The sequence below is a fragment of the Nannobrachium achirus genome (genome assembly GCF_963921795.1).
Source record: "Nannobrachium achirus genome assembly, chromosome: 22".
Classification (NCBI taxonomy): Eukaryota; Metazoa; Chordata; class Actinopteri; order Myctophiformes; family Myctophidae; genus Nannobrachium; species Nannobrachium achirus.
In genome coordinates this window covers 11,373,196-11,397,221 of record NC_137829.1, presented here as the reverse complement: position 1 = coordinate 11,397,221, position 24,026 = coordinate 11,373,196, and the positions used below count along the sequence as shown (strand labels likewise).

Below are 24,026 nucleotides of genomic sequence, written 5' to 3'. Positions count from 1 at the left end.
CCCATTGATGATGTCACCGGTAGGAAGGATTTGACCCACCCACAGCTCTCCTATGAGACCCAAACTGAGTAGAAAAAAATTGTGATATTTTATCATGAACATTAGTGAGGACCTATTATATGAACTAGAAGCTGGGCCGCACTTCGGGCGGCCCAGCGTCTAGTCGGCGACCTGGCCAACTCGGGAACGATGTAAATAGGGAATGAATGCCCCGCCCTTTAATGCAAATCCCATTATACTGTTGTCATAGGACCCGTTTTGACCATCTGTGTCCATTTATGCCCATATATGGAGATATCTGTATCTGTCTGTCTGTCGGCGTCCATTTTATGTCCATATATGGAGATCACTGCAGATATAGTTCTGGGTCCATTTTATGCCCATATATGGAGTTATCTGTCTATCTGCGTCCATTTTATGCCCATATATGGAGATCTCTGTATCTGTCTGTCTGTGTCCCTTTTATCCCCATTATGGAGATCTCTGTATCTGTCTGTGCCTCCGACTGTGTTGCAGACACATGTGCTGGTTCCCCCTTTAATGCAAACCCCATTATACCTGTTGTCATAGGACCCGTTTTGACCATCTGTTTGCCTGTGTCCATTTATGCCCATATATGGAGTATCTGTCTGTGCCTCCGACTGTGTTGCAGACACAGTGCCGTTTCCCCCTTTAATGCAAACCCCATTATACCTGTTGTCATAGGACCCGTTTTGACCATCTGTTTGCCTGTGTCCATTTATGCCCATATATGGAGATATCTGTATCTGTCTGTCTGCGTCCACTTTATGCCCATAATGCAAACCCCATTATACCTGTTGTCATAGGACCCGTTTTGACCATCTGTTTGCCTGTGCCTCCGACTGTGTTGCAGACACAGTGCCGTTTCCCCCTTTAACCCATTCAGGCCGGGTACACATTTTAGTGTATGGGAGGGGCTTACAGTACATGTACAGTATGTAGCAACATATTTGTTTTTGTAGGCTAATTTCTGATTTGGGCCTAACTATAGGTTAGGCCTAAATGAGTTAATGCAAACCCCATTATACCTGTTGTCATAGGACCCGTTTTGACCATCTGTTTGCCTGTGTCCATTTATGCCCATATATGGAGATATCTGTATCTGTCTGTCTGCGTCCACTTTATGCCCATATATGGAGATCTTTGACCATCTGTTTGCCTGTGTCCATTTATGTCCATATATGGAGATATATGTATCTGTCTGTCTGCATCCATTTTATGCCCATATATGGAGATCTATGCAGACACAGTGCCAGTTCCGGAAAATGCTGATGTCAGACATCAGAATCCGAACCTTTCGTGCTGGTTCCAGAAAATCGTGTATCGGGTCGGGTCGAGGCCGAGCACTGCACTATGCGTCCATTTTTTGTTGACTCATGTGGCGTACGTGATGTCAGAGCCTTTTATGAAGTGATGTCACAATGAGTCAGCGCTTGCGCTGATTTCCTCCGGAAAAGCCTGATGTCAACAATCAGCCCGCATAAGGAGATTCCGAACGTTTCGCACCGGTTCGGGAAAACCGTGCGCCGGGTCGGGTCGAGGCCCGGCACTGCACTCCGTGCCGCGGCGGGGAACGCGCGTGCCGAATCTGAAGCCGGTGGGACGAACGGTTCTCGAGATACGCGGATTACAGACACACACGCAGAGACTTCTCGCATTTATAGATAGATATACAGAGATATCTGTCTATATATGCCCATATACTGTATGGAGATCTCTGTATCTGCCCATATGCCCATATATGGAGTTCTCAGTCTTATGCCCATATATGGAGATATCTGTCGGGTCGAGGCAAGATGCCCATATATGGAGTTCTCAGTATACAGAGATATCTGTCGGGTCTAGGCCCCTGTATCTGCCCATATGCCCATATATGGAGATCTCTGTATCAGTCTGTGTCCCTTTTATGCCTATATACGGAGATATCTGTCTATATATGCCCATATACTGTATGGAGATCTCTGTATCTGCCCATATGCCCATATATGGAGTTCTCAGTCTTATGCCCATATACGGAGATATCTGTCGGGTCGAGGCAAGGCCCGGCACTGCAGTGATGTCACAATGAGTCAGCGCTTGCGCCCGGCACTGCAGTGATGTCACAATGACCGATTTTGTGCCGATTTCCTCTGGAACAGCCTGATGTCAACAATCAGCCCCGCATAAGGAGATTCCGAACGTTTCGCGCCGGTTAGGGAAAACCGCGCGTCGGGTCGGGTCGAGGCCCGGCACTGCACTCCGTGCCGCGGCGGGGAGCGCGCGTGCCGAATCTGAAGCCGGTGGGACGAACGGTTCTCGAGATACGCGGATTACAAACACACACGCAGAGACTTCTCGCATTTATAGATAGATATAGGTTGAAAAGTGGTGGAGTGCCTCTTTAAGTACAGTACTTAAGTAAATGTACTTGGTTACTATACACCACTGCCTTTATCCAACACTGTGGACGGGATCTACACAACACGACAGGGTCCGCTAAGGTTTATCGGACCCTGCCTTGTTGTCTCACAGCGATATTGATCCCATGGATGGACGCTGTAATGATTTGCATCCCATACGACAGGCCTTACTGTACCTCTCTCTCCTTGTAACCCTGTGAGACCGGGAGGTCCGGGGGGCCCAGGAGCACCGCCATCAGCCTAAAATCACAGAGATGAAAGGAAGATAATGTCAAGCCTCTGTTCATTTCAACCACATGAACGATGTCGTCCCTATTGTTATGGGCCAAATGCCCGGCGAAAATAGCAGATCTACGTGTGCTCACACGTCACTTCGACACTTGTGGATTGGCTATTTCCCCCACAGGACGATTAAGTATAAATCGGTCTTGGTAAATTGCTTCAGGCTTTTTACAGCCTACCTTTCAGTAGTTTACAACTACATTTCATATTCTCTCTCCCCCAATCTCTCGAGACAGAGTCAATGATGGCTAGAGAGACAGACCGAGTGGGCGTCGCCCATCCTTTGATGATGGGTTCCCAGATTGACTCTCCCCTAACTGGGTATTTGTGCTGAACAGAAATATAGTGCCATCTGCTGGTAGTTTCTAGAATTGCTGCAGGTACTGAGATACTGAAGTCTAAGTTCAATCTCAAAAACCAGAAGGCTACTTTCCTCAACAAAAAGAAGGAAGGAACAAGGCAAGGGATGATGATAATGAAAGAGAGGCAGAGAGAAAGAGAGGAAGAGAGAGAAAGAGAAAGAGAGAAACAGACAGACAGACAGAGAGAGAGAGACGGAGAGAGAAAGAGAGAAAGAAACAGACAGACAGACAGACAGACAGAGAGAGGGAGAAGGAGTTATAGAAACAGAAAGACGGGCAGACAGACAGACAGACAGACAGACAGACAGATACTCACGTATCCTGGTGGTCCTGCGTCTCCTTTTTCACCCTGAAATGAATTGGGATTTCATTTCAGGGTGAAATAATCTCTCAAGCATTAACGTAAACACTGCCAAGACATTTCAAACTAAAGCATAATCAAGATAAGACAAAACCAGGCATAATGTTGATATTTCTTTAGTGAATTAATAGTTACCGGCAGCCCGGTGAATCCTGCAGCCCCAGAGAAGCCTCTTTCTCCCTGAAACAACAGGTAGATCAGGGTGAGGGGTGTACACACCTTAGTGTTGTAACGTCACATGACAGATACAATGGATCATGTTAATTACCTTCAGCCCATCCTCTGCATCCTTGCCAGCTTTGCCCTGAAATCAGCGAAAACAACACAGCATATCTTTGTTAATCATGCCTTGTTAATCGTAGTATCATAACCGTCTCAAGAAATGTGGGTGTACTCTAAATTTCATGTATTAATATTGCACCCATTTTATTTTATTTTATTTTATTAAATAAATCCCCAGATGACAGTTTAGTGAAAATTTTAAGCCCTTCTAAAACCTTCAAAAACAAACTGTCAAATAATATAAGAAATAGTAATAAGCAGAAATTGTGAAAATAGCCAATCTATAAGCTCACAACGCCTAGCATTGCGAGGCGTTATTAGCTTGTAGATCTGCAATTTTTCACAAAATGTATCTGTGGAACCGAGTCAAGCTAAATGTAATGCCTCAAGTCTTATAACTCCAAGTGCTTATCAGGGTGTGCGGTCCCCAATTCAAATATGATTATTTTGGGGGGTCCCGGCCTGAAAAGGTTGAGGTTCCAACATCACAAGACCAGTAAGGATGAACTCATGCCACTCACTCTTGGTCCGGGGGGGCCTGGTTCACCTTTAACACCGTTTTGATATGGGATGCAGAGTCCCTGCAAGGAAAACCAGACACTCAGACACTGTGGCATGTAAGAACATTTTGTCATTTGAAAAAAAGTCTTTACTTAACTAAATACATACTTTGTCTCCTTTTTCTCCATCTAGTCCTCTGTCTCCCTGTAAAGAAAATACATAATTATATAAATTCTCAATAAATCTATAAATTCCAGAAATCCTGTCTGTCTGTCTGTCTGTCTGTCTGTCTGTCTGTGTGTGTTTACACCCGTAGCCAATCATGGGCCATATATTTCTAATTATTTTTTTCCTTTTCTCAAGAAATGATTACAAATAAAAGAAAAAAGTTATAAAAAAAACACAACCAGCTCACATATTAGCAGGGTAGTATGAATCACTAGAAAAAAAAGAACAGGAGTTTTCAATGAATCTATCATGGTTAGAAGAATGAGTATTAAGTTAATCCCACTTCGGGAATGACTTTTTTTTCTTCTTAGACCACTGGGCATATCCAAAGTGTCCCCTACTTGAAGCAGTAGGCATACCCAAAGCGTCCCCTCTTGTGACGCAGGGCGTCAGGTGTCTGACCCCTTGGGGGTGAGAATGTGTTGGAAGTTACAATGGGTTAAAGGAAGTTGTGTCTGATAAAATGAATATTAAATATCTAAATACTGAATCAAGCAACTTAAAATCTGTCCAGGGTGTTCACAAAAGCCTGATTAGACGACAAAATTACCAAAAGTTTTTTTGAAAGTGCATCGGGCATTCGTGGAATGAGCACCACAGCCAAACGTGTGGGGTAGCGCCGCACTATGACACCGACGCCGTTTTTGATATCATTGTTATCGTTGATTTGTCACCTTTACAACAAGGTACAGCTTGTAAGGATCTGGCATTCGTGGAATGAGCACAGCCAAACGTGTGGGTAGCGCCCCTCCAAAAATGGTCAGAATGGCCTGGCAGGGCTGCAATACTTTTCTTTTGGTATTCACCTTTGTTGCTTGGTGCATTGAATGATTGCACTTTTTACACTTTAAGCTCGGTGTCAGGGAATCCCAAAACGAGAGTAAATGCCAGCAGAACAGTATTGCAAGCCATTTTGGCAAAACTTTGGTCGGCACTACCCACACGTTTGGCTGTGTAGCTCAAGCCTCGAATTCCCGATGCTTACAAGCTGTACCTTGTTGTAAAGGTGACGAATTAACGATAAAAGTGATATGAAACACAATACAAATTGGTATTATTAAAGGGGAGATTTAATGGACCGAACTCAAGTTTCCTTTCTTTTTGTGCTGAGTTTACATTGCTTGAGTAAAGGCACTATCCACCACTGAATGCAAGGAGGAGGGAGTTATGAATTACAAAGTCTAATCTATCTCCAACAGGCTCAGTACCTTTGGCCCAGGGATGTAGTGTGTGACGGGTCCTCCTGCGACGGGTTCCAGGTTGGGGTCACGGTACCCAGGAGGCCCAGGGGGGCCCCGGATTCCTCTCTCACCCTAGGAGAAAGAGAGGGCCGCCATTCAAATAAAGCAACAAGCATATTAGTCGTTGTAGAGTGGAAACCTTGTCTCTCCAAGACCGTTCTTTTGTATTTATAATTTTAAAAAACGATTTAAGATAGTGACGATCCTCAAGCACAGGCATTGTGTGCTTGTAGATCTGCTATTTTCACTAGTTTTGTGCGACAGTCTTGTATGATGAAGCAGGGCTTTACTTTATGAAAAAACATACAAATCTGAAACTTGGAGATATGAGTTTCCAGCCCGACAGTGTCGATATTCATTTAAGTCCAATTCATACTTTGTAAATAGCAGGCCTACACGCTTATCTTTGATGAGTGAGCGTAAATTAAATAAAAAAAAAAAAATGAAAAAATAGCATGAGAGGGTTCTAAGTGTTTTTTAAGCACTGACGTCATAATAATCTGCTAATGAACAGCAAAAGAAAAAGGAGAAAAGTGTTATGGGAATCGGTATTGCTATTCATGGGTTGCATTTGTACTCCTAAACGGCCAAGTTGAGGACCAACACAGGTGTTTCAATGTGTCTGATTGGCATACAACTAATGTTCTACGCCAATCTGAACTCCTGTGTTGGTCCTCAAACATGGCCGGTGTAGGACTACAAATGCAACCTATGAATTGCAAAATAAAGATATTCTTTCCCTAAATAAGGTGTTCTGGTTTAGGCACATACAGTATACATTAACTTACCCACATAATGTCAGTTGTTATAAAAGAAAAACCTTTCTTAAATGTATTCATTTTGTCAATATTGAGTAAATATATATATTATATATTTTTTAGCTCTGAAATACAGTATGCTGTGTGCACCACTATGGGTGTTAGATTGTTTGAGGCTCTCACCTTCTCCCCTTTTGCACTCTGGAAGGCCAGACGGTCACCCTACAAGGACAGGGAAGCAAAACATCTTGGTGTTTACAGCATTGTAGTATTAGACTATAACAGGAGTTCTCAAACTGTTCCATGTCAGGGACTCTCAAATAGCCATAGGCTCTGGCCCACCTATTGTGAAATTGCTTTAAAAAGAGAGGGGTAGATAAATGAAGATTTTTACGATAATGACGTAACAAAAACACAATGCCAGGGGCTTAAAGTGGCACAGTGATCTTATACATGTATTTTGAATGTATTTTGAATTGAAATTACATTGTTTATATATATTTTCTTATGATTTTCTTTCTTTTTATTTTATTTTCCTCTCCTTTCTAAGTGGCACCCGCTGGCGCCACCTGGTGGCTCCCTTGGGGGCCATGGCTACCACTTTGAAAACATGTGAACTACTAAGGTCATTTTCCTCAGTATCAACGTCTTACCTTCTCTCCTTGAGGTCCAGGTGGTCCAGGTTCACCCTGTAGAGTACAATTACTGGTGAGTTAAAACTTCAGCGTTAACATAATTCATGCAAACTACTGATTAACAATGGCTTATGTCTTCATTAATTAGCAGACCATCAGATCAGAGTAATGACAACTCACTCTGGGTCCTTCATAACCGCGTAGTCCTGGAGGACCAATGGGTCCAGTTGGTCCGCTTGGTCCCTGAAGAGAGAGACAATATGTAGAGCGGTAAGGACATAGATAAATAGATAACACAGGAATTAATTAAAGGAATGCTCAGTACTGTATATAGTGTACACACACACACACACACACACACACACACACACACACACACACACACACACACACACACACACACACACACACACACACACACACACACACACACACACACACACACACACACACACACGTACTGGTAGTCCTGGTGTGCCGGGCAATCCTCTGTCTCCTTTCAGGGGGATAAATCCCATGACACCACCAGGGTCGCCCTAGGAAGACACAGCAGCAAACAGACCATGTAAACAAGTGGTAAGACATGCTGAATCTGATATAATCTGATATATTCTTTGGGGATTTTTTGTGACTTCTAACTAACCTTCATTCCATGGATTCCAGGTATACCCTTGTGGAGAGAAGATAACGGTGAGTACAGGAGCATTATAGTCCATGAAGAAGTACTCTGATTTGTTAAGTAAAAGTAGCAATACCGCAATGTAGAAATACTCAAAAGTATGGTATACTATATAAACATTTTTATTTGAATAAATGTGTTTATTTAAGAAAAAATAAAAGGTATTGTCATTAATTAATATAATATAATTATAATAATCTAAATCTGCAATTTATAACTAGTAACTGAAGCTGTCAATAAAACCACATGATTGCAGCGATTCAAGGATGTCCTGAGACTTATTTCCATTGAGGTCCTCCTCTAACAATTAACAGTTAATACGTAACATAAATAAATGTAGGCCTACTTAGCTACTTTCCACCACTGTCTATATGAGAAACATTCTGTCTAGAGCTAGCATCACTATCAGTGAAACGTATGTATTTCAGTTGGTGTGTGAGGGTGCATGGTAATATGATGACTTACAGGGGGTCCCTGAAGGCCTGGGAAACCAGGACCACCATCACGGCCTCTATCTCCCTGGAGCACACAGAGAACAGTGTCAGTATGGAGGGACTGAGAAAGGGTTAACAACTTAAACCATCAAATCCTTTTCATAATCCAATGTTCATATCAAAGCCCATTATTAGTGTGGTTGCCTATAGCAGGTGTTCCCAAACCTTTTTGGCCCGGGGCACCCCTATAAATATTATTTTCATCCGAGGTACCCCTACATTATATTCATAGTTTTCACTCCCAGCATCTCTTATTTATAGCATATTTCAGCGATTATGTTGCGGAGAAAACATTGAGATAATAGCCATTTTGGTTAGAACTGACTATAAATAAATAACTTTGTACTTCAAGTTTAAAATGATACTAAATATTGTTTTAAGTGTCCAGACAAATTCCAAATATTAACAAATTATCTCGTGGCACCCCTGGACTGCCGTCACGGCACCCCAGGGTGCCCCGTCCCCCACTTTGAAAACCCCTGCTATAGACAACTGTATAGACAACTTAAGACTTTGTAGAGTAAAATCCAAAACCCCAAAAGTCCATTGAGTTCAATGGAGGTTTGGCTATCCAGACTATAAATAGGCAACCACACTTGCAATTTCCCAGAATCACATGTTTCTAGTTTATTCTGCATTTGAGCCACAGAGCACCATTTGATGAGATTCAGCCTCTCAAAACCCAAAACGTAGGATATGTTGTTATCGTTGGATCAGATTTTGTCCACAATTCCATGCTGTATTGATGTTGGTGCTATAGGACTAATAACAGGTCAATCAAAATGACAATTCTTCTACATTCTGTAATTGTGTAGACTTCTTGTAAATGAATCAATGCAGATGTTTAACAATAACGTAACTCTTGAGAGCGTAAAATGAAACCAAATGGACCCTTATGGTTCCATTTGGTTTCATTTTACACTCAAGAGTTAAAGATCTACAATGGTCCATCTGGTTACCAACACTCCATCATTTAGCTGGGGACCAACTGGAACCCCCTCAAGGACCACTGGTGGTCCCCGGACCACTAGGTTGAAAACCACTGATCTGATCTATAGTCTCGTGAGCCACACTATTGCCTGCCACAATGTTCAGATGCTTTCGTCATACAGTCTAGCACAACGGAAGCTCTGAAAACGAAAACGATCAGAGGATTTTTGTGAACAGAAATGACAGCATCCATCCTCGGATTTCAGGAGGTGTAGTTCCAGATCCAGACTTTATATAGCATTCGGAGATTGTGGAATAGTCTACATATAGTGAAACAGACCTGAGTTGTAACTGCTTCTTGCCGGCTTGCCTCCATCTACACCAAAAATAGCCGATCTACAAGGTCTTGTAGATCTGCTATTTCTGGCGAATGCCCCCTTCCCTCCCACTATAGGGATGCTGGGGTTCAAATGGTTAACAGGCACCAGATCATGAATCAAGGGTAAAAGGAGTGGACGGGGGTGGACAGGCTTGTGTTGGTGGGATCCACTATATACTGACGGCACAAGTTAAAGAATCTGCTTACTTTTGTCCCATTGCATCCTGGGATACCCGATGAACCCGGAGGCCCATCATTTCCATTGATACCCTTTGGAAAAAGAGAGGGCAAGGCACACACACACACACACACACACACACACACACACACACACACACACACACACACACACACACACACACACACACACACACACACACACACACACACACACACACACACACAATAATTATGAGGACGACATTTCAGGATGAGAGATTTAGGGACAGAAAACGGCACAACCATGAGTGTTAATTTAACCCTGGAAGTTTATACTTCCTGGATTAAATGAATGCTGCGCAGAACCTTACCGGTAGTCCTGGATTCCCTGGGAAGCCAGGCAAGCCTGGAGGTCCCTATAGTGCATTAAAAATAAAACATCTGCATTACTGTGACATGACAACACACTGAAATAAGAGCATAATCCTTGAAACAGGTGTCACATCAAAGACGATGAATCCAAAATGACTTGTGAGACATGGGCAATAAAACCTAGGACAGTGGTTCCAATCCCTTTCTGGATCAGGGCCCACGCACCTGACCACTTAACAGTGGTCAGGTGGGTGGGCTGCGTGTATTTCCAGAGAATGATTATCTTAATGATCAATCAATCGATTGTGTTCCAGCTTGGATCAATGGAACTAATGTTGTAAGTTATTTATCATTATTACACAGCTTGGTTGAATGCTTGATTCTGATTGGTCAAGCGCTGAAATCAGTGGTGAATTATAGGTGAATAATGACCGCTCCGCACTATAACGGGCCGCTGCCTAGTCAAAGTCTCAGAGCACCTGCTGCATTCAGGCTGCGCTGTGTGAATTTAGTGCCGTATCCAACATGTCAAAAACATGTCAAACATGTCAGCCATGTAAACAAACACACCGTGTAATTTACAGCTAAGCGTTGCGCTCAAGAATGTTTTTAAAAACATTTGAGGCGAGAAATAGACGACGCAGTAACTGGAAAATGGATTCTATTTGATCAGCACTTCCTTGTTTTCCAAGGCGACCCGCGTTGAAAGTGTTCCACAAGTATTGCGCTGGGTGTCCCCCAGCGCGATACTTGTGGAAGACTTTCAGCAGTCTGTAAACAAGGAAAAACGTTGTTTTGTTTTTAGTTTTGAGTCAAATTATTAATTGTATTGTGTAGCCGATGTAATAAGTGCTATAACGTCTTGCTGCTTGGTCATTATGGGTTAGTATGGACACTATCAGCCTGTCGTGTCCATATTAACCCATAATGACCACACATATACCGGTATATAGAGAGAGGGTTAGAGAGAGAGAGAGAGAGAGAGAGAGAGAGAGAGAGAGAGAGAGAGATAAGTGGCCGTTAATTGTACTGATGTGGTCAGACAGGGTCAGATACTTACACGTGTTCCTTTCAGTCCAGGGGCACCATGCTCACCGAAATCTCCCTACAGAGATACACATGACATTATTATTCAAATCAATTCTGCTACTCATGTTTAAATGTGCTCAGGTTTACCTTGAGAATTTAACTCAAAATGCCAACTTGAAATCACTTAAGTCCATCTGTAGCTAACAACAATCATGTTTGCTGGTGATCATTGCCTTGTTAATGTTTGCAGCATTATTGTGCCTAAAAAGAGAGCCCTACCTTCCACTTGGCACAAAATGGCACTCGGCACGGCAAAATTATCATTGCTATTTTTCATCCATTGTAGCTGTAATGTTTACGCAGTATTTCCCTGCTATATAAAGAAGGCATTGGATAACAGTTTTACTTTTTCACGTTATCCTTTTGGCCTAAATGTTTTACTGTACCTCCGTGCTCCTGTTGAATTTTGACTTATAAAGTATTCAAACAAGCATATGGTATGGTATATATGGGTTCACAATGTGTGCATAGTATACTGCATGCAAACAAAAATCCATCTGAATTCAACACAACGGTAGAAACAGCAGATAACCCATTTTCAAACGCGTATTCTTTTCATTAGTCATTTTAAGAAGAAGATCACTAATAAGAATGTGTCAAAGATAATAATGAGAAAGTTCCTGTGCGTCTTTGGAAACCAGCGGTGAGGAAAGAGAGAGAAGGGGAGAGAGAGACAGAGAGAGAGATCGTTCATGCAGTTTATTTCAATAAGCATTTTATTTCAGCTTTTATTTCAAAAACTGTAAGAATGTAATGAATGCATATTGCCTCCTATAATAATCTCTCTGCTCAATCGACAGCAGTAACACCAACCGTCAATATCCATTTCATAGCTCTGACGCATGGAGCTCTCTGTCATGCTTAATGGGTGGTTTTAATTAAAGAACATATCTGAGAATGTATGCGTATTTATCTGATTAGTGGACATGTCAACATACATTATCACTGATGTGTCTTGGACATAAAGGAGACAATGCTGGAGGAAGGTGTGATTATTTGTGTAACAGTGTCAATTATAAATTATGTTCAGTTAGTTTATAATTACACAAAATGTGTCATAATTGGTGCTTCTACCTGAGATTTTTGATCTCCATATTTAGTGCATTAGTGATACATTAGTGGTCAGCTTCTTTAAGACCCCTCCTTCTGTGCCCCCCTATAAAATTCGGAACCCCTCCACCTCTTCCCTTTGTGCTTCCGTGTTAGAAAGAGGTGGGTGTCTTTTGTTATCCAACGGAATTGCTAATTATTTACACCATGTTTGTTTGACTTTGTTTCGGGAGGAATCCATGCATTAAATACACACTAATCTAGAGACGTGATTTATGTATTGGTTTGGTGATTTGGTTTGATTAGATTTTTTTTGTTATCCTTTTAGCATTGCTTGCATAATTGTACTGTAAGCTGTACTGTTTGCAACTTCTTAATAAAGTGTTCAGTCAATGAATCAAATTGTGTAATTGTTATAATGTCAGAGAGGGGTCTAATTTTTTTAATGCCCTATAAACACACCCATGACTATTCACAGTCTAATCCCTTTGTGCCATGCGCCTCACAGAGTGGCCAGATAACGTGCTAAATAGCTAAATTGATGCTTACGCCTCAACTTTGGACACCCTCCCGATGCAACTGTGCCCTTCACTATACTGTAGATCGTCTACAAAGGGCCCTCGGAGTTCCAGCCACGCAATAAAAACACAAACTCTTGTGTGCAGGGTCCTTGTACTGTCACTCACCTTGGGGCCCAGTGGCCCTGGAGGTCCTTCATTTCCCTGCATCCCTGGGAATCCCATATTTCCTTGGATACCTGGAAACCCACGTTCACCCTAAAGAGAAAGATAGGGGAAAAAAAGTAATTTAAATATTCAATCAAAATTACATTGTTTTGAAACATTTAGGAAATACTTTTTCTAGCAAGACATTATTACTCTGCTATGGTACTCTCTCTGCAGTGATTTATCTTTTTATTTGCAGAAATGGCCCTCAGTAAGAATTGTATTATGCTCATGTTATTACATCTATGTACCACTAGATGGCAAGATAGCCCTTTTGATGGCCTGCTTCTTGTCTGACCATTGACCAATGCTCTACAAACCACAAGGATCAGGGAATGATAAGTGGATCTAGTGGAGGACGAAGGAATGATTTTCATTCCCTGACCACAGCGTTTCTGAAAGACATGGGGACATTGTGTCCCCATTGTGGGGTGAACATTCCATGAAAATACAGTAGCAGATCTAAAAAATGACAATACGTCATGTTGCGACGCGCAAGCTTGTAGATTGGCTATTTTCAATGAAGAAGTTTAGTGTAGATGGGGAACCAAGTGTAGACACCTGAGGGACCCCAGTAAGCTAAGTATATAGAGAGATTAATGGTGTGCAGTTCTATAGTGTCATTTTTATTCAAAGTGCATCCATTCACACACTGCCGGTGGCGAAGGCAACCAAGCAAGGTACCAACTATCAGGAGCAGTTTGGAGTAGGTGTCTTGCTCAAAGACTCCAGGAAGAGGAGCCGGTAGAGTTCTCAACGGGCCTGAAAATTAAAGCCTGGCCCTAACTTGGCCCTAAATTGGCCCTAAATGGGCCCTAAATGGGCCCTAACTGGGCTGGCCCGGCCCGACTAATTATCATATATTTTAGGCCCTACCTCGCCCGGGTCGGGCATAATTTGAGAACTCTAGGAGCCGGGGTTAGAACCTTCCGGTTCCCAAACGGCCACTCTACCTCCTGAGCTACCTCCTACCCTCTTACCAAGGCATTTGATGTCATCAGTGAAGAGACGTGAAGTGAAGTGATGTGAAGGATGTCGAGGAATTCAGTTAAGCTTTTAATAGAGTCTTCAACACCTTTCCACACTCAGCAGTGCTTTGAAACCACTGTGGCTTGGCCAGGGCCCATTGAACACAGTTTTTCGTGAGCCAAATGCTTGCCATCTGTTTCTGTAGACTACGCTGCAGCAAGGCACTGGTAAGGGCTGTACAAGAGCTGCAGTTCAAACTGTAGTGTTTAGTTCTTTGAAGGATTGAAAAGGATTTTAATTGCCTGCCCTACAGTATGTACTGTTGTGCAATATTTATTTATTTTACAGTTGATGTCTAAACTGTATATTGACAAACACAAAAGCAAATGAAAGTTATGTCAAGAGAGTTGGGCCCTAAAAGCTAACCATGCACAGTTCAGTGAACAGCTAGTTCTGCTGGCAGCTTCTAATCTTCTATTTATTGTTTTAAATTATTTCCTATAAATGTTCTTCTATTATTCTTTTAACATATATTAATTACCTTGTTCGTACTGCACAATTTCCTTTTCATTGTGATTTACAATTGAACTGAACTGAACTGAATTGAATTGAATTGAATTGAATTGAATTGAATTGAATTGAATTGAATTATTGAATTGAATTGAATTGAATTGAATTGAATTGAATTATTGAATTGAATTGAAATGATGGCGTACTGAAAGCTGGATGGCTCCCAGCGATTCCCTGACCAGTCACTCTGCTGCCTCCATCGTCTATGAGTCAGAGAGCTTTATAGCATCCAGTGGGAGCGAGGCCTTCAGACCAGCTGTGCGTGCGGACACAGTCTAAATCTGCCTGATCCTCATTCCCATTGCGGACCCTGCTCCATGACGGAGCTCCGTCCACCGAGCTTAGCTCCATTAGCCGGGACATTCCAGACAGTGTCACGCCTGCTTAGCATACAGACATGACACTGGTCAGGGCCTCACAATGGCCACCGGCGCCGCCAGAAGGAAACAATTCTGGTATCTCACCCGACTGTGGCTAACTGAGTAGAAGGCTATTGGTTATTGAGAATTACATGGACGAATGATCAATAGTGGCAATAGGAAGACATAAGGATAGATCTGAGTTCTCACCTTTGCTCCTTTAACTGCGCTGCAGTCACACTTTCCGCATGAAGTCCCGCATCCCTGTAGAGGGAGAGAGAGACAGACAGAGAGACAGACAGACAGGTCAAGTTGTAGTTCCTTTAATGAAGCGATAATGTTCAGTATACTGTAGGACCACAATGGAAACCCAGTACTTATTTGTGTTATCCTTTTAGCCTAAATGTCTCACTGTACCTCATGCTGTTTACATTTCTGACTAATAAAGTATTCAATCAATCAATCAATCAATCAATCAATCAATCAATCAATCAAAGTATTAAAAGTAGAGGTCAACAGAAAGCATTTAGTCAGAACTACAGTATATCCACTGAAGGGAGTCAGTGCATGTTATGCTGTATGCATCATTCTTTTATTAGTTGACGAAGATTATAAAGCATGACTCTACTTGGGCACAAAAACCTTCATACATCATCTCACATCATCTGTGGGTGTATGAATATATAGGCAAGTAGGGCATGCAGGTGACGTGTGTCACATCATGTCTTCCTTCTTTTATAACATGTCCATGTCCTGAGATCTCCTGACCCTGTCTGATGGATCATAACATAACACATTGACAGACTAAAAGCCCACTGTACTGCAAAAGACATCAGGGGATGAAGTTATATGCCTGGGAACCATTCGATGTGCCAAAGACAGGATGACCTCCTGTGGAGTCCCTGCTGATCCATTCCACACACATGCAACATGCAACATTTCTAAACAGATTTCCACACTTTATTAGGCACTTAGAATCTGGCGCCAGCGTAGGAGGCCATGATCCCTACGCTCCATATCCATTACAGGAATACTGGAGAAAAGCCTGGTATATTGGTTCAATGTTGGAACTAATACAGGGTATCTCCAAATGAGGCCTTGTGTTAATTAGGTTTAAACCAGGTAGGCAGCAGGACATCCTTACAGCTGTACTCAGTCCTCTACTCCAGGGGTCTTCAACAGGGTGTCCGGGACCCCTAGGGGGTCCTCAGAGTTACTACAGGGGGTCCTCCAAATCTTCCAATCCTTTTTATATTAACAACTCGAACCCTAGTGTCCATATTCTGAGAACTGTAGCCAAAAATAGCAGATCTACAAGCTCACAACGGCTCGCAGCTTGTAGATCGGTAATCACAAATTGACATGAATCCAAAATACACTGATGATTGTGCTGTCAAACGATGAAACTATATGAAATCTCTGAAAAGGTTGTGGGGGTCCCTGCTTCATCTCTCTCTTAATTAAGGGGTCCTTGGCATGAAAACGTTGAAGACCTCTGGTCTAATCTTTTTTTCTTCTCTCTTCTCCTCTCATCTGCCATCTCCAGAGGCCAGAGTCTACGTATTGGCTTGCACAGCCTTGGCTCTCTCCTCCATTCTTCCCCTCATTGGCCAGCTGTTGCTCAACTCACGTGCGAGGCTTAAAGCCAAACGCTTGTCAGGGCTTAGGGACCCTGGAGGCATGGGCAGAGAGGAGCTATACATACTGTACTGTACGAACACCAACACACACACACACACACACACACACACACACACACACACACGCACGCACGCGCGCACACACGCACACACAACCACCCTTTTACCATTAATCAATAACACTCATGATCCTTTCAGAACCTTCTGAAATGGTGCATGCACAATCCCATCAACCAGTCTCCGATATTATACACACAACTCATTTCCCCATTCCCTACTTTCTCTCCCACACACACCCCTGTCTGCCTTACCCCAGGCTAACGAAACCAATATGTGGTCTCCAAAACTATGGGAATCCATGGGAAACAAGGATTTCCCCCCCCCCTCAATTCCCTGAACCTGACTGGCCCCCACCCTGTCCCTGTGCACTTGTTCCACTCCACACACACACACACACACACACGCGCATGTGGCTGCTATAGTGCTACGTCATGGGCGATTCAACTCCTCTCACACCCTCTCATTCATTCACCTGTCTGGTTGCCGTGGAATGTTTTTGTGGGCTTTTAACCCTTTAAACTTAATTTTGAACGTGTCATAGGAAATCTTAAACACCTGGATCAAATCAGATTAGTATTTCATGACAGCGACCAGGAAGAAGGGAAATCTAGAACCAATGGCATGTGTTTTTCATTCAAGCGAACCTGCCTCACAGCAAATGGAGCTGGTTACTGAATTAACATCCTTTTTTAGCCTCTCTCGCTGAGCAAATAAAGGTCAAAGCTCAAATAACTCAAAGCAAATCACAGCTGTTAAATGTTTCCTCGTTCACGTGTTAGCCTCTGCCCCGACCCCAACTCCAAATACAAACTATTTCCTTCCATGTATTTTGTAAGACACAACTGGGCTGAGCTGACATTCCTGCATGTTCACAGCATGACCGAAGAACCCAAAATGTTCATTCCATCACGCATGGCCAACGTGCATCTTCCTAAAGCTCAAGTACTCGCATTGTGTGTGCGCGTGCATGTGTGTGTGTGTGTGTGTGTGTGTGTGTGTGTGTGTGTGTGTGTGTGCGTGCATGCGTGCGTGCGTTAGGGATGGGACGTTAAGCGATATTATCATTTATCGTGATAAAAAACAGTCACGATAATCGTATCGTGGAGATTTAATTTATCATGATATTGTCCTCCGTCATGCACTGGGATCAATTCTCCTTTTATTTGCCAAGCTACATATCCGGTACCACTTAAATCGTCTACAATTGGTAAAAAATTACTTACATGTAATATACATACTAGTCTTTTTTTCATTCTCTATCAAATGTCTTTGCAAAAAAATAGCCGATCTACAAGCTCACAGCTTTGTGAGCTTGTAGATCTGCTATTTTTTGGCAGATGTTCCGCCCAGGATAATGGATTTTGATTGTCGTGATAACATCGTAAATCGCGATTTCTTTCGTCACAATAATCGTGATATGAAAATGTCATATCGTCTCATCCCTAGCGTGCGTGTGCGTGTATCACCCTCTATACCTGTCTGTGACGTCTATATCACTGGATCTCCCACCACAACACTCTAATCTGCAGCAAGATCAAAGGAGCGGCCGCGTCTTTGATTTCTCACATTTTGTTTTCCTTCTCTCTCCGTTAAGCATCTGTGTTAACCCAAACAGCAGATGGGCACGATGGCACAAAGACTAAACTGACATCCACACAAAACATGCGTCCCAATAATGACTCACGCTGCCATACCGAGGACTATAGGGCCTGATTCAGTATCTGGACACGGGAGAAAGAGGGATCTTAAGAAAGCCTTATCACACAGATCCCCGGGCCTATAGGATGATGGGGGCTATTGTGACTATCAGCTGTGACACCGGGATGGAAATGTGTAGACCGCCTATCTGCGCGCTGTAGGTGTAAAGGTGGATAAGGGGGCTCACACATTCACACAAAAGGCTTCACGTTGCACAACGTGATGAACAGGCGAAAAACCTCAAAACCTGAGCACGTGCGTCCATTAATTGACGGAGTGAGAGTAAAGAAAATGGGAGAGGAAGCAAACGTGAGCCAGAGTTTGGCAGGGGACGAAGATGTTCTCCGCCTGAAACTGACGTGATTTTCCACAGAGCAAACAACCCTCTGCAAGGGACGTGCAGAGAATGTTAGAGAGGCAGGATCTGAAATTTCTAAAAAGGCCTTTTGGTGGAAATGTCGAAAATGGAACACTGAACTAAGCATAATCAAGTCAATACAAGAGATTTGGTGTAACGGCATGGACTTCTACACAGAGAGGGCAATTCTTTCAACATAAGATGCTGCATTCAAGTTCATGAGAATTTGGACAAGGCAATTTTCTTGAATGCCGCCTTCAGGTATGGCATGGAAAGAGGGCATTTGCATTTCTTTCACCATAGTAAAAACAGCATTCATGGTCTGGAGAGGACACTTTTTACAGACGGATAAAAGGGCAGGGGCTCAAGCCCCCGTTGATGTCTATGTGTGCACGTGCCTGACCCTCTGGGCGTGAAGACTGATCCAGAGGCTCTGCAGCCGCGAGTGTATAGTTACGTCCGCCGTGAATATACAGTGGCTGCCTGGCGGGGGGAGTGAGTCATCACGGAGCTCTGGAGGCTCTCTTAGCAGATCAAATAAACACCTGCAGCAGAGAGCCTCACGTGTCTCTGGATGAGTGTTTATGTCATTCTCTAGCCTCTGGGTCTTGGGCCGGTCAAGTTTCCAAAGTTTGATAAGTGAAATGACGTACACTGTGTACCTTTGCCGGGAGGTGCACGCAGCTCTGTACCTCGTCATCTTATTCTCTCTGTGTGGGTGTTGCATGCGTGCGTGCAGGGGCGTCACAAGGGGTAGGAAAGTGGGACTGAGTTACCAGGGCCCAAGGTGGAGGGGCCCTAACTTTAGCTATTGAAAAATAGCAGATATACAAGCTCACAGCGCAGCACCGAGTGGTGCCGCGCTGCGAGCTTGTAGATCTGCTATTTTTGAAAAGTCGTAAAAATGTGCGCAAATCTTTGAATGAATTTTTTCTTTTCAAATCTTTTTTATTAAAGCACAATGTCATAATGAGGCAGGTACACATACAGTATTGATGTCACCCCAAGTCCCATTCCCATCACAGTAATCATAGGTACAAATTAGCACGAGACCTGAGGCCATCACGGTACATACAAATTTAGTACAAAGAAGAGAGACCCTGCCCATGAAAGACAATAAAAGAAAGAATATGTATTTTTTAAGCGAACATTTGTAACTCAAATCTTGCTTCCGGGGAGGGGTCCCTGGAACTAAATATTTGGAGATGGGGGTCTAGCTGTGGCCAAATACATATCATCTTGGGGGTCCTTCACATGAAAACGTTTGAGCACCACTGACATAGAAACATAAGTTTCTTGCACACATTTTCACGATTTTTCAAAAATAGCAGATCTACAAGCTCGCAGTGCGGCACTCGGTGCCTTGTATATCTGCTATTTTTCAATAGTTAACATTCATGGGGGGCCCGCAGTGAATCCTTGTACCCAGGGCCCAGAATTTGGTGTGACGCCCCTGCGTGCGTGCGTGCGCGCGCCGTCATGCCGCTCAGTCTGTTTGGTATTTGTTTACTGTGGACGTTTGTGTTGGAAAGGCAGCCTAGGCCTTGAATGTTTGTTTTTCCATCTAAGATAGAATCATGTAATGCCAACGGGAAGGGTGCTAGAGAGAGATGGAAAAGAGAGGGAATTGTTTTTTAAATGGAACGTGGTAAACAGAAGCACGTGCAGAGCCCTGATTTCATAATGTGGGATGATATACCGGTACCTGGGGGCTTTGAATGTGCTAGTATATGACGTGGGAGCTACACGCTCCCCAAAAGCACCTAATATTTCAACACTCCTAATTCGACTGGACCAACGTCAACGCGGGTCAGACGCCCAGAGCTGACGTGAGCCCAGGGGGAGAGATGATGAGTAATGTTTACTCTCCAGATTAGAGGTTTGGGCCAGAGGAGGAAGAGAGAGAGAGACAGACAGACACACACACACACGCACACGCACACGCACACACACACACACACACACACACACACACACACACACACACACACACACACACACACACAGAGTGGCATTAATGCAGACATTAATGCAAACAGGCCTTACATAGACCGGAGGTTGACAGTATGGGATTGTTGTGACATAACTGGATGTTTATATCAACAGAGACAGCCATGGAGGATTGGGGGCAGGTGGCCACTAGTGTGCATTACAAGCACCAGCTGGACAGAGAACTCTAATGATGTTTCTTTTATACTTGCGGTCAAAATGACCGCACCTCACTGAACGGTGGCTGGGGAGCAACAGTTCTGGAATTGAATACAAGAATACTCCCCAGCACAGCGCCCCAGGCCGGTTCTAACAATGTGCTCAAGTGTTAATTCCCTGGCTCATTCATTTGTTGTGTTATAAAGTCCAAGGCTCAGCACTGCGGCCATCAATTAGACCCTTCCAGGCTCTCTATTCCAAGAAAAAGCGATTTCTTTCCATTTCTTTCCAAGCTGATTCAGTCACTTCACTAGAGTACCTTGCCGTCACCACGGGAATATAGCCAGAAATCGGTCCAGAAATAGATTTATGCTGCCTAATAACACTGACACTCCATAAGGCAGGGGTCTTTCGGGTCTTTTCAGGCCAAGGACCCCTTAGTTGAGAGAGAGATGAAGCAGGGACCCCCTGCACAACCTTTTCATAGATTCCATATAGTTTCATTGTTTGACACCACGATCATCAGTGTATTTTTGGATTCATGTCAATTTGTGTTTTCAGATATTTAACCACTTGAACCGTCAAAAATTAATAAACTTGACTTTCACTCTGTAATTAGTCTGCTCTTTTCCCCCTCTACACCAAAGCCCTTTGCCAAAAATAGCAGATCTACAGGCTCACAATGCCTCGCAGCTAAAGTTCTCAGAATAAGGACACTAGGGTTCAAGTGGAATAGAAAACAGTCATACAAAGATTTGGAGGACCCCCTATAGTAACTCTGAGGACCCCCTAGGGGTCCCGGACCCCCTGTTGAAGACCCCTGCCATAAGGGGTCTTTTACAGTTATTACTCAGACTCAGAGAGACAAGGCATCTTCAAACACCTTTGCCCTGCTGTCCTGACAACAGATGTCCCCAATCAGTGGGCTCTGCTCTTTGTAAACCTGGGGTAGAGAGGTCAAATACAATTATGACCTTTGTATGCCTGGGTGAATCAGAATCACTATTTTGGTTACAGAAGTTATAGGCCCAATCACGCTGCGCACCAATAATGCTTTATTTCTGTAAAATGATTGGTGTTCTTTTTATAATTGTGTAATAGATAGGACAGATTCAGTTCTTATTTTTTGCAGTGTACAACTCAACTCAACTCAATAATACAATACAGTACCATACAGTAGCAGCAGTACTGATTTTCTCCAGAGGAGGGCAGGCTCGCACATCTCACTGGAGCGCTACAATGACAGAATCTTTTTGCACCATTGCTGTTACTTTCTTAGAAAGTCCTAAGTGCTTTTACCCTGCGCTTCCTTCCATGTTAATGTAAACGGATGGTCACAGTAACATCTGGCTAATGTCACAGCACAGCCAGAGAGCGTGGCAGCAACACTCCTGCAGAATACCATTGCATTCCCACCACATTCCTGCCGTAGCCTCCCACCATACTGACGTATCCCACAGCCCCCTGGTGTATCCTTGAGAGAGACGTGATGCGTGGCCTAAAGTTGAGCCTGCACGCGTGGGAGTCTCCTATACCAAGGTCTCATCTTTGTGCTCTCTCACACACACACACACACACACACACACACACACACACACACGCAAGCACGCACGCACACGCACACACACACACACGCACACACACACACACACACACACGCAGGGAGCGTGTCGATATTTCGACATAACATTTGTTCGACCTTCCATTTGCTCGACGTTCCATTTGTTCGACGCGGGTGAATGCTAACCTGGTGAAATGCTAACCTGCCGATGCTGGTGAATGCTAACCTGGTGAATGTTAACCACTATGCCTAAACCTAACCCAAACCCTAACTCTAACCTCAGTAAAACTATTCCTAAACCTAACCCTAAAACCTAACCCTTAAGTCTAAATAATGACGTAGAAATAGCGAGATTTCTCCAACACACACACACACACACACACACACACACACACACACACACACACACACACACACACACACACACACACACACACACACACAAGAGAGAGAGAGAGAGACAGACAGACAGACAGACAGACAGACAGACACACACACACACACACACACACACACACACACACACACACACACACACACACACACACACACACACACACACACACACACACACACACACACACACACGAGAGAGAGAGAGAGAGAGAGAGAGAGAGAGAGAGTGTGCACTGTGCACACTCCCTTTATCTGACCTTTTTTTTAATCTGTGAAAAATGCTGAGGAAGACTGTTGTGTTGTTGTTGTTGTCTGCAGCAGAAACTAAAACATAAGTGTTCCTGTCCTGGCTGTCATGGAACATGGCTCAACCGCACTTCCTCTGCATTTTATCTCCCCCAGCTATGGATGAGCAAAGGGGAGCCTTCCTTCCACACTGATATGGATGGACTGTACCAAGGGGGCAACAATGCAGATAACTGGTCTAACGTCAGTTCTTCGCTTCACAGTCTGTTGATCCTGCGTTGTGGATGTTTAGTCTTTGACTTTATTCATCCAGTAAACGTTTTGAGATGAGCACACAATGCCACACATGCCTGGCAGCTCGCTTCCAAAGTCACACAAACAAGCACATAATATACTGTACACCTCAGACGCTGTTAGAAGTGAAGTTTCATGCCTGAGTCCCTGCGTGCTAATTGTTTAGGGAGATGTGTATCTCTTACCCAGATTTGAACAAGGATGATTCAAACCAGTCACTAGTATTAACCTTTAGTTATCGTCTCCTATCTGGCTGACCTATTCAGTTGTTTTTGTTAACTATAATGTAGTGGATTGAAAATGTCAAACTATTATGGCTGCGTGATTGCTTGTCCTTAACACAAGACTCACTACGGTGGAATCTGAAATGTAAACTAGCCTACCATAACGTTGTGTAACTGTCTTGTGTTTACCTTTGATTGTGTGTTTTGAGCACTTGGTGGCTTTGAATGTTTTTGACTCTGCTAACATGTTCTGATTGTTTTAAGTGATTTCTGATTAGCTTTGGCGTAATACCCCTGTGGAAAAAATTACGTAACAATTGAATGTAGCTGTGAACGTGACCACAAACATCTGTGTTCTTGCGTCGATTGTGCGAAACTCACTCTACTCTAGCCACTGACGAACAAGAGGGTATGAACCTCTCTCTCTCTCCAAAAACAATCATGTTGAGAGTCATCCAGCATCCTGCAACTCTTTACAATCAACCCACCTCTCCAGGAAAGCTCACAAACGTCACAATGGCCTCAGCTGTAAACTGTCAAATGGCATCCTGCTCGG

The 24,026-nt window shown here is 43.5% G+C and overlaps 1 protein-coding gene across 1 annotated transcript in view; it reads right to left on the bottom strand.

The window, feature by feature from the left end:
* Positions 1 to 24,026, bottom strand: part of col4a1 (collagen, type IV, alpha 1) — a gene marked incomplete at both ends in the record, with an annotated part of 64,913 nt that overhangs the window by 21,945 nt on the left and 18,942 nt on the right. The window contains 17 exons of the mRNA XM_080753573.1: positions 2,597 to 2,660; positions 3,381 to 3,413; positions 3,561 to 3,605; positions 3,694 to 3,729; positions 4,229 to 4,288; positions 5,645 to 5,749; positions 6,619 to 6,657; positions 7,089 to 7,124; positions 7,251 to 7,313; positions 7,532 to 7,606; positions 7,714 to 7,740; positions 8,215 to 8,268; positions 9,760 to 9,822; positions 10,083 to 10,127; positions 11,144 to 11,188; positions 12,909 to 12,998; positions 15,056 to 15,109. Coding sequence (XP_080609699.1) covers positions 2,597 to 2,660; positions 3,381 to 3,413; positions 3,561 to 3,605; positions 3,694 to 3,729; positions 4,229 to 4,288; positions 5,645 to 5,749; positions 6,619 to 6,657; positions 7,089 to 7,124; positions 7,251 to 7,313; positions 7,532 to 7,606; positions 7,714 to 7,740; positions 8,215 to 8,268; positions 9,760 to 9,822; positions 10,083 to 10,127; positions 11,144 to 11,188; positions 12,909 to 12,998; positions 15,056 to 15,109 — 934 coding nt within the window. The remainder of the gene's footprint in view (positions 1 to 2,596; positions 2,661 to 3,380; positions 3,414 to 3,560; positions 3,606 to 3,693; positions 3,730 to 4,228; positions 4,289 to 5,644; positions 5,750 to 6,618; positions 6,658 to 7,088; positions 7,125 to 7,250; positions 7,314 to 7,531; positions 7,607 to 7,713; positions 7,741 to 8,214; positions 8,269 to 9,759; positions 9,823 to 10,082; positions 10,128 to 11,143; positions 11,189 to 12,908; positions 12,999 to 15,055; positions 15,110 to 24,026) is intronic.